Source organism: Danio aesculapii, chromosome 15, assembly GCF_903798145.1.
Source record: "Danio aesculapii chromosome 15, fDanAes4.1, whole genome shotgun sequence".
NCBI lineage: Eukaryota > Metazoa > Chordata > Actinopteri > Cypriniformes > Danionidae > Danio > Danio aesculapii.
Window position 1 is genome coordinate 5,108,093 of NC_079449.1, and position 11,690 is coordinate 5,119,782.

General features: G+C 36.4%; 1 protein-coding gene across 2 annotated transcripts in view; it reads left to right on the forward strand.

Moving 5' to 3' along the window:
- The first annotated feature begins 2,459 nt into the window (after window positions 1-2,459).
- grm5b (glutamate receptor, metabotropic 5b) overlaps window positions 2,460-11,690 on the forward strand; it is a 131,703-nt gene continuing 122,472 nt past the window's right edge. For both annotated transcript variants that reach the window (XM_056473428.1, XM_056473429.1), the window contains exon 1: window positions 2,460-3,154. In XM_056473428.1, coding sequence (XP_056329403.1) covers window positions 2,482-3,154 — 673 coding nt within the window. In that variant the 5' untranslated portion in view covers window positions 2,460-2,481. The remainder of the gene's footprint in view (window positions 3,155-11,690) is intronic.

The following is an 11,690-nucleotide window of genomic DNA, read 5'->3' on the forward strand; positions in this document are numbered from 1 at the left end:
AATAAATTGTTGAGAAAACAAAAAAACAAGGCAACTTGATGCTGAAAGAACTTTGAGTTGTCTCAACAACTGTTTTTTAGTTCTTCTCAGTAACAATATTTTGTTCAGCTAACATAATTTAGTTTATTCATGCAATGTTGATCATTGTATTTTACTAATAAAGATATTCTTGTCACATCAACTGAAGCAACAGTTTCTGCCATTCAGTCAATTCATTGTTGTCTGTTTAGTGGATGATTCTTTTTAAATTTGCAAAATAAATAATTATTAATTAATTCAAGTAGATTTTAATCATTTTACTCACAAATGACAAACACAAACCTACTACTTCATTCATTCATTTATTCATTCATTCATTCATTTTTCTTCGGCTTTGTCCCTTTATTTATTTGGGGTTGCCACAGCGGAATGAACCGCCAACTTATCCAGCAGCATACGTTTACCCAGAAGATGCCCTTCCACCTGCAACCCAGTACTGGGAAACACCCATTCACACTCAGACACCTGTACCGCATGTCTTTGGACTGTAGAGGAAACCGGAGCACCCGGAGGAAACTCACGGGAATGCCAACTGACTCAGCCAGGGCTCGAACCAGCAACCTTCTTGCTGTGAGGTGACCAGGGCCGGCAGAATAATGAGGGCGGTCACTTTTGTTTTCACTTTCGGGGTTGAGGGCAGTTCTGCCAGATCGTGCGGTTTCCATGAAATGACATAGGCGGGTATAGAAAATTTGGATACTCTCGTGACCATCACAACCCCCCCCAACCCCCCCCCCCCCCCTCGAATTGATATTTAGAAACGGCTTCTAGTTCTCATAGTTAAACAACAGAAAACTGACAACGATGACCTCAGGTACACCTCATGTGCTTTATTCAGTGTTAATTGCTAATAATGTGAGTTTGAATGCCATTTTACATGATATTTATTGCCATACTACAGAAAGCAGCAGCAGATAGTTCACATAAGATCTGGAAAATAAAAGTAAACAGTTTAAAATTAAACTTGAGAACTATTAACTCAGGTGCAAACCAACACATATCAGTGATTCAGCATCTACATTTAATAATGTTAAAGAGCTTTAATATGTATTCGATTATAAACCTTAGCATTTCATTAGAGTGCAGTGAGTGCACTATTCTGTGCTTCTGAATGGCTGTATTTAAATTTCTGTAGTGTTTCGTCTGGTGCAAACATCCAAATTGTTTATCACTGCAAATCTTGTCACATAGCGAGTTGTTAGGACACGGGGTTACACAATAACCTGATGTTTAAGTTCGTAATATTTACATTATTTGCTAATTAATAACCACCTCATGTGGAACTCTGAATCTGCGTCTTATTTTAGAAGCTGCTACTCTCCACTGGAGGTCGCATTTCAGTCACGGACGCATGCTTTGAGAGCCTTCCTGAATGAATGAATAAAATATGTGATTTTCCATGAAGGCAACCAATGGTGCTGAAATATAATTAGCAAAACAAAGACAGCGTTTTGGCACGGAAAGCACATTTTCAAAGCAGAATATCTGACTTCAGCATCTTTTTTTTAGATAGATATGTTCACTTAGCATGTTTCTGACATATCTGCAAACATATTATGGTATTAATATGCTTTAGAAGAGTCAAAAATGTACATACAGCACCTATAAAGTTAAAAAAAATTGTAATTGTCAGTGCAATGGCCTGGTGGTTGGTGCGCCAACATATGGTGCAGTGATATGTCAGGGTGTCCCGAGTTCGAATCCCGGCTCGAGGACATTACCCTACCCTTCTCTCTCTCTCCAACTTTGCTTCCTGTCTCAATACTGTCCTATCTAATAAAGGAAATAAGGGCAAAAATAAATCTTAAAAGAAAAAATTATAATTTATTGTGTCTGAATACTTTAAAATGGGATTGTAACGATTGCCATAGGCGTAAAAAACAGATCCAAATGGTGAACTTATTAATAACTTTATGTTTAAACTTTACAATGACTCCTCAGATCATGAGTCTGGCTCCTGGTCATCCACATTGACATTGCAGATCCTGTGATGTGACCAATGCAGATCATAACAATATCCTATGCGACCCTATTCTGGATCATGACTGAACTGAGTTGAATTATAGTCAACACTGAAACTTTACGGTGGTCATTTGTGCTGTGAAGGAGCCTATGTGTGCTTGTTTCGAGCCATGCTTTATCAGTTCGTTTAACATCTGTGTCCATCTCTTCTCGTTCAAGGTTATGAGGCCCCTCATCTCATGCCGTCCCCATCTCCAGGTTGCCACGGCAACGACCCAGCATCCTGCTCAGGGTCGCCATAGAAGCTCTCGGACGAATGACAGCGCAGTTCAAAGCCGCATTGTTCCCTCTGCTCTAGTCAGATTTACGGAAACTTAAGAGCGGAAACATCTGAGCGCCTTCATCGCCATCACCCGTGACTGGCACTGATGTGAGCCGGGGAGGACAGGAACACAAGCACACCCTCTAATTTACTCCACAATGGTCATTTTGTGTTCTCTCGCTCTGCTGCTTTGGCGAGTGACGTCGCTGGTGTCGACGGCCCAATCCAATGAACGACGGGTCGTCGCCCATATTCCTGGTGACATCATCATCGGTGCGCTTTTCTCCGTTCACCACCAACCACCTGCCGATAAGGTGCATGAACGCAAATGCGGCGCTGTCAGAGAGCAGTACGGCATCCAGCGGGTTGAGGCCATGATGCATACGTTGGACCGAATCAACGCAGACCCCAAAATCCTTCCCAACGTCACCCTAGGGTGTGAAATTCGAGACTCCTGCTGGCACTCAGCCGTCGCCCTAGAACAAAGCATCGAGTTCATAAGAGACTCGCTTGTTGCTGCTGATGAAAGTGAGGAGGCTGGGGGCGGGGCTAGATGTGCTGATCCTGGAGCCACGCCTATGAAGGGCAAGAAGCCAATCGTTGGGCTGATCGGTCCGGGTTCGAGCTCTGTGGCCATCCAGGTGCAGAATTTGCTGCAGCTGTTTAACATCCCTCAGATCGCGTACTCCGCCACCAGTATGGACCTGAGCGATAAATCACTCTACAAATACTTCATGAGGGTCGTGCCGTCTGACGCTCAGCAGGCCAGAGCCATGGTGGACATAGTGAAGAGATACAACTGGACCTACGTGTCTGCCATCCACACTGAGGGTGAGTGTATTCAGTTGTGCATTATATTCATCAATTATACATCCAGTTATTAGATTCAGAATCATTCATTTGAAATGTTTGTTTAGGAATGAATCGTTTCCAGAACCAGGCTGTATGAGTGTTTCATTTGTTAACTTGATTCAGTGGCTAATTAATTAGAATGAGGTGTTGGTTCAACGAACTGATTCAAGATTTGATTCCTTGTGACTAGTTCATTTCATCAGATGTGATTCAATGATTAGTTATTTAGTCTGATTCAAGATCTGATTCCTTTTGATCAATTTATTTGATCAAACTTGATTCAGTGGCTAATTCATTAGACTGATGTGTTCAGTAGATTTATTCAAGATCTGATTCATTTTGACCAGTTCATTTAATGAAACCTGTTTCAATGTCTAATTCACTAGACTGATTCAAGATCTGATTGTTTTTGACCAATTTATTTCATCAAACGTGATTCAATGAGTAGTTCTTTAGACTGATTCAAAATCTGTTTCATTTTGATTAATTCATTTTAAAAAATGTGATTCAATGACTAATTCACTAGACTAAGGTGTTCAATAGAATCCTTCAAGATCGGATTTGTTTTGACCAATTCATTAAATCAAACTTGACTCAATTACTAATTCATTAGACTGATTTAAAATCTGATTCTGTTTGACCAATTCATTTAATAAAACATGATTCAATTACTAATTCATTAGACTGATTCAAAATCTGATTCTGTTTGACCAATTCATTTAATGAAACATGATTCAGTGGCTAATTCACTAGACCGTGGTGTTCATTAGACTGATTCAAAATGTGATTCATTTTGACCATTTCATTTCATCAAACTTGATTCACTGACTAGTTCACTAGGCTGATTAAAGATCTGATTCCTTTTGACCAATTCATTTCATCAGATGTGACTCAATCATTATTTTATTTAGACTGATTCAAGATCTAATTCATTTTGAACAATTCATGTTATTAAAATTGATTCAATATCTAATTCATTAGACTGATGTGTTCCATAGATTTATTCAAGATCTGATTCGTTTTGACCAGTTCATTAAATCAGATGTGATTCAATCATTAGTTATTCAGACTGATTCAAGATCTGATTCCTTTTGACCAATTCATTTAATCAAACTTGATTCAACTACAAATTCATTAGACTGATTCAAGATCTGATTCATTTTGACCAATTCATTTAATCAAACTTGATTCACTGACTAGTTCATTAGACTAATTCAAGATCTGATTCTGTTTGACTAATTCATTTAATCAAACTTGATTCACTGACTAGTTAACTAGACAAATTCAAGATCTGATTTCTTTTTACCAGTTCATTTGATTAAACTTGATTCAGTGGCCAATTCACTAGACCGAGGTATTCATTAGACTTATTCAAGATCTTATTCATTTTGACCAATTCATTTCAATAAATGTGATTCAATGACTAATTCACTAGACTGAGGTGTTCATTAAACTGAATCAAGATCTGATTCCTTTTGACCAATTCATTTAATCAGATGTGATTCAATCTTTAGTTATTTAGACTGATTCAAGATCTAATTTATTTTAAAAAATTAATTTTATTAAAATTGATTCAGTGACTAATCCTCTTGGCTGATTCAAGATCTGATTCCTTTTTAATTAATTTAATCAAACTTGATTCAATGACTAATTCACTAGACTGATTCAAGATCTGGTTCATTTTAACCAATTCATTTAATTAAACTTAATTCAGCGACTAATTTGCTAGACTGAGGTGTTCATCAGACTGATTCAACATCTGATTCATTTTGAACAATTAATTTAATCAAATTTGATTCAGTAACTAATTCATTAGGCTGATGGATTCAATAGACTCATTCAAGACCTGATTCATTGTGACCATTTAATCTGATTCATTTAATCAAACTTCATTCAAGGACTAATTCACTAGACAAATGTGTTCATTAGACTGATTCACGATTTGGCTCCTTTTGACCAATTCAAATTATCCACAATTTTGATTCACCAGGAGTCATTACTTTGTGAATCTGATTCAACTTGTATTTTTTTCTGGAACAAACGTGTCAGTTGTTTGAGAACTGGTTTCAGATGCATAATAATTCGTTTTAATTGATTCCTTTGGACTAATTCATGAATCGATTCATTTGTATAATTAATTAGGCTTATTCAACATCGCCTTTTTGAGATTCATTTGTTTGAGGATCGGATTCAGCTGTAGTAGTAAATTATTTGACTGCTTTAACTTGTGATTCTCTTTGAAGTTTGACCACTTAATGTCAATAATTGTATTATAAGAGTCATTTTTAGTGACTCAAGTTGTAAGTCTATTTGACAGGTTCATTACAAGAACTAAATCAACTGAGTCATTTGATTGAGAATCGGATTCAACAAGTAATTCTTTTCACTGATTCAACATAATTTCCCAGTCATTTCTTTTGTAAATTGCATATACAGAGGAATTTATTTAACTTTATTTAACAGATTTGTTTTGTAAGCACTTTGTTTTAAGAATTAGATGTGTCTGGTTCATTTATATGAACTTTTAAGACCAATTCATTGGATCAGTCATTTTCTGGATTCCTCAATTCATTGGATTGATTCAACATCGAACCAATTCCTTACAGCTACTGCATAATAAGATTCATTTATTTCCCTTTAAACTAGATTCAGCATGTCATTTGTGAAGCTTATTTAAATTGTGAATGTGTTATGTGTGATCTCCTGTAGTGCATTAGTCAAAGAGTGTTTGGTGTGTGAACTGGACGCAGCAATGACAAGCAATGGTTGTTTACTGTCTGTGTCATGCAGCAATTGCAGACTCGCATCTCTGCTAAAATATGATTTGTTTTGCCATGTTTAATATTCTGAATCAGTCCAGCACTGAACACACACACACACACACACACACACACACACGTATGACAGCGCTGAGCCGTGACGCTCATGGTGTGTATTTCAGAAGTGTCATGGATTCTGTCATTGCGGTCTCTTTTAGTGTCAGATGGGAATTGTGTGTTAAGATGTCTGCAAAGTGTGTGTGTGGACGTGTGAAGCGAAAAAGCCTAAAGAAAACGTGTGACTAAAATACAAATTTAAGGCTTATGATAAAAACCATAAAAAATAGTTGTGTGACGTACACGTTGACTGCATGTATATGTATATATATATATATATATATATATATATATATATATATATATATATATATATATATATATATATATATATATATATATATATAAAACCTGAAATGATTCATACCCCTGGTAAATTCCAACTTAAAGTTTTTGTTTATATGTCATAAAAGCTGAGAAATATATATATATATATATATATATATATATATATATATATATATATATATATATATATATATATATATATATATATATATATATATATATATATATATATATATATATATTTCCCAAGTTTTGTTTAACAGAGCAGGGAAATTTACACAGTATGTCTGATAATATTTTTTCTTCTGGAGAAAGTCTGATTTGTTTTATTTCGGCTAGAATAAAAGCAGTTTTTAATAAAAAAAAGCATTTTATGGTAAATATTATTAGCCCCTTTAAGCTATATATTTTTTTGATAGTCTACAGAACAAACCATCATTATACAATAACTTGCCTAATTACCCTAACCTGCCTAGTTAACCTAATTAACCTAGTTAAGCCTTTAAATGTCACTTTAAGCTGTATAGAAGTGTCTTGAAAAATATCTAGTCAAATAATATTTACTGTCATCATGGCAAAGATAAAATAAATCAGTTATTAGAAATGAGTTATTAAAGCTATTATGATTAGAAATGTGCTGAAAAAAAATCTTCTCTCTGTTAAACAAAAATTGGGGGAAAAATACTTCAACTTTATATATTGTGCAATGATGCCTCTTGTACATCTTATTATCTGTTGGGAGAAACCTGTGTCATTTGCTGTCAAAAAATCAAATGCTGAATGGATAAAACGTCACCTTACAATTATAAGGTTCTATCTGACATTTTTGTCAAAATTTAGCTATTGACATACTTTTATTGATTGACAACTTATTTACATTATGGGATGTTTTTTTATAAGTTGTTTACATTTTAACACTTTTTTATTTAAAAAACATATGTTACACACATACTGTTTGCTATGGTATGCAAAATCTTTGAAGCTCAATATCTCAAAATCATTCAGAACGCAGACAGAACCTTATAATTCCAAGGTGATGAAAAGTAACTTTGAGTTTGCCACTACCTGACAAGTCTTGTCGTCTATCCAGGTTTTAGGAACAACAAATAGCTTGACTTCTTGATCATTTAGTCTCAGAAGTGGTTTATATGAAAGCAAAGGCCTCTAGATTACACTTATTTTACCACAATAAACATGATCAGGCCTTGATTTTTAATTCTTTAATTAGGACAGTAAGGTCTGACTCTGCTTAGACAAAAGTCTTGTCACTGAACAGAAATAATGTCCAGTATAGAATATAAACTCATGATGCAGTGGAAACAGAGTGAATATTGTGTCTGACTCCATCATGATCTTGGAGGACTGCATCCATACATCTCTGCAATGACTCAAATCACTGATTAATAAAGTCATCTGGAATGGCAAAGAAAGCGTTCTTGCAGGACTCCCAGAGTTCATCAAGATTCTTTGGATTCATCTTCAATGCCTCCTCCTCCATCTTACGCCAGACATGCTCAATAATGTTCATGTCTGGTGACTGGGCTGGCCAATTCTGCAGCACCTTGACCTTCTTTGCTTTCAGGATCTTTGATGTGGAGGCTGAAGTATGAGAAGGAGCGCTATCCTGCTGAAGAATTTGCCCTCTCCTGTAGTTTGTAATGTAATGGGCAGCACAAAAGTCTTGAGACCTCAGGCTGTTCATGTGGCCATCCACTCTGCAGATCTCTCACACGCCCCCCATGCTGAATGTAACCCCAAACCATGATTTTTCCTTCACCAAACTTGACTGATTTCTGTGAGAATCTTGGGTGTTCCAGTAGGTCTTCTGCAGTATGTGTGATGATTGGGATGCAGATCAACAGAGGATTCAGCTGAAAAATCCACCTTGTGCCACTTTTCCAAATGATCAACTATAAGTGAAGTTATTATTTGTTGCTCTTACAACTGGGATCCACAACAAGACTTTTGTCAGGTAGTGTAGGATATTTATATATTTCATAAGACTATTAGAGCCTGACTTAGTTATGTTTTTCTTTTTCTTTTTTATTTGGTCATTAACAGGTACTGTCAGGGTGGGCATCTTCTTGTCCTTTTCTCTTTTTTCTCTTTGTGTGTGTGTGTGTGTGTGTGTGTGTGTGTGTGTGTGTGTGTGTGTGTGTCAGTGTCTGCCATCTTAATTAAGTCCGGGACACATTCCAGGTCCTCAGCTTCGGGGACCAGACAGTAAAAGTGCTTACAACCCTGAACTATAGCACACACAAACACACACACACACACACACACACGCAGGAACCCCTTGAGTCTGGAGATCAGACGTGTGGTTCGGGGCAGAAGTGTTTCTGTGGAATACAGTACAGAATAAAAGGAGAGCAAGTGGAGCGGGGGAGGAAGTACATTATGTGTGTGTGTGTGTGTGTGTGTGTGTGTGTGTGAGACCTCAGAGGAAAAGAAACATGTTAAGGTGTAAGATAGAGAGCCTTATAGTAGCAGCGTCAGAATAGCGTACTAAAGCCAAATGTAAAATCCAAAAGTAAAAGGTATAGTAAAAATAAATAATAAAAAATACATTTTTAACTGAAATATGTTTCCAGTTATCATATAATATATAATATACAATATATAAGTCCAGTTGTCATTCATTAATTTTCTTTTAGGCTTACCCCCTTTATTAATCAGGGGTCGCCACAGCGGAATGAGCTGCCAACTTATCCAGCATATGTTTTTATACAAATGTTTTTCACACCCATACACTCCTATTCACACACATACACTACGGACAAATTAGCATACCCAATTCCCCTATAGCACATGTCTTTGGACTTGTGAGGGAAACCGGAGCACACGGAGGAAACCCACGCACAGGGAGAACATGCAAACTCCACACAGAAATGCTGACTGACCAGCCTAGGCTTGAACCAGTGACCTTCTTGCTGTGAGGCGATCGTGCTACCCACTGTGCCACCGCGTCACCCCAGTTGTTATAACATATAATAGTATTTTCCCTTTTTAAGCATCCATTTACAGTTTTTTACAGACGCTAGGACTCATTTCTCAATACTTAGCTCACTTTTGCAAAACTCTTGACAGAATTCTCCTAACCGACTTTCAGCTTGTTAAAATAGTTTATTTCACATTCAAAATGCATTACAACTACCAAAACACTTTATTCAGGTCTCAAATAAACTCATTCTTCCAGAACACCAGCAAAGGTGGACAGCCCACAAACACACTTTATCACCCACAAAACAATGAGCTAAAAACACTAACAACATGCAGCATTACACAGTGTTTTCTAGTGTAAATCAGGGACACATCTCTGTTTATAACTGCAGTACAGTTGAAGTCAGAATTATTAGCCCCCCTGAGTTATTAGCCCCTGTTTATTTTTTCCCCCAATTTCTGTTTAACGGAGAGAAGATTTTTTTCAACACATTTCTAAACATAAAAATTTTAATAACTCATCTCTAATAACTGATTTATTTTATCTTTGTCATGATCAAGGGCGTTGCTAGACATAAAGCTCCACTGAAGCACGCACGCCCCCCCCTCTCAAAAAAATTGTGTATATAATTTTTTAATAAAAAATTATGTGTAATTATGTGTAATAATTTATATAATAATAATGTGTAATAATGTGTAATGTGTAATAATTTATATATTTAATTAATATTAGTCTTTAGAGAAACGCAAACGTATACGCTCATTGGCCACTTTATTAGGTACACCTGTCCAACTGCTCTTCAACGCAAATTTCTTAGCAGCCAATATATATATATATAATAAATACAAAACAAATATGTATTATAAATAAAAGTATTATTGTTATTATACAATTATTATTCTAAATAATCTTAAATGTAACTGGAAAACAATGTTAAGACTCAGCTAGAGTGATGCTAAGATAACTTATGAAATATTTTGCATGAATATTAATTTTATTTGAATGAAATTCAATAGAATACAAAAAAAGATGTGTTATAGAATTATCTGTTGTCTTAGACTTGACACTTGACACAGAAAATTAGGTCTTACCTCCCCGACTCGTCATCCCTCCTTTTTACTTCACACAAAAAAATCAGGAGGCATGCTTAGTACTTTAGTTTTGTCATCTTGAAAAACAAAAAAAAAGGCTGGTTTGAGAACGCATGAGCGACGAGTGAGCAGCATGTTTTTTGGTGTGCATGATAACTACCGGGACTCTCACCTGGAGACGAGCAGCGTGTGCGAAAGGCGCGCGGGTTGTCTGCTCACAAGCGGAGATGCGTCAGTTTGCTTTTTGATTAAACGCATTGCTTTGACCAGCGTTAATTTGGCTACACATAGAGAATAACGTCTTTATTTCGAAATGATCATTCTTATTAAATACACTTGCATAGGAAGTAAATTATATCTCAAAGCAGTTACTGGGGCACTGGCGAGTTTTGCTGGAGCACGTGCCACAGTAAATTGGGTTTAGCGATGCCACTGATCATGACAGCACATAATATTTGACTAAATATTTTTCAGGACGCTTCTATACAGCTTAACGTGACATTTAAAGGCTTAACTAGGTTAATTAGGTTAACTAGACAGGTTAGAGTGATTAGGCAAGTTATTATATGACGATGGTTTGTTCTGTAAACAATCGAAAACAAATATAGCTTAAAGGGGCTAATAATTTTGATCGTAAAATGGTTTATAAAAAATAAACTGCTTTTATTGTAGGAAATACTGTAAAAAATCCCTTGCTCTGTTAAATATCAATTGGGAACTATTTGAGAATAAAACACAGGAGGGTGAATAATTCTGACTTCAACTGTATGAGTAAAATAATCCCCTCATAAGTGTACTCTCCATATGCGAATACCCTCATGTTTTGATCTATTTTGATGTCTTTTGGCACCACTGATATATGCTATTGGTTATACTCAGAGGATACATTCTTCTCTTCAATGAGACACCAGTAGAGGATGCTGGGAAAAGCGGACGAAGCACTGATGGCCAATGAAGGCATTGTGCTGGTAATCAGCATTCAGCGCAGAATGTGTTTGTGTGCGAGTCAGAATCTGCAGGAGTGTAACCTTCACTTAAGATCTCAAGGACTCCAGCTCTTCCCACACTCTCAGGAACGAGCAGCTGTGGAGAGAGGGACTGGAGGATGGAGGAGAGATTACTCGATCTGAATCTGGTGGAATTTTAAAAGCAGGAAAAAGGGGCGTGAGAAGAGAAGCGGGGAGAATCGGGAGATTATCAGAAATGAGAGATGGAATATATTTCATCGGAGAAGCACATTAAAAGGGGCTGTTCACACCTGGTTACTTTGTGTGTGTTTTTCTGACCAGATCTGATTTTTGAAAACTACCATTTACATT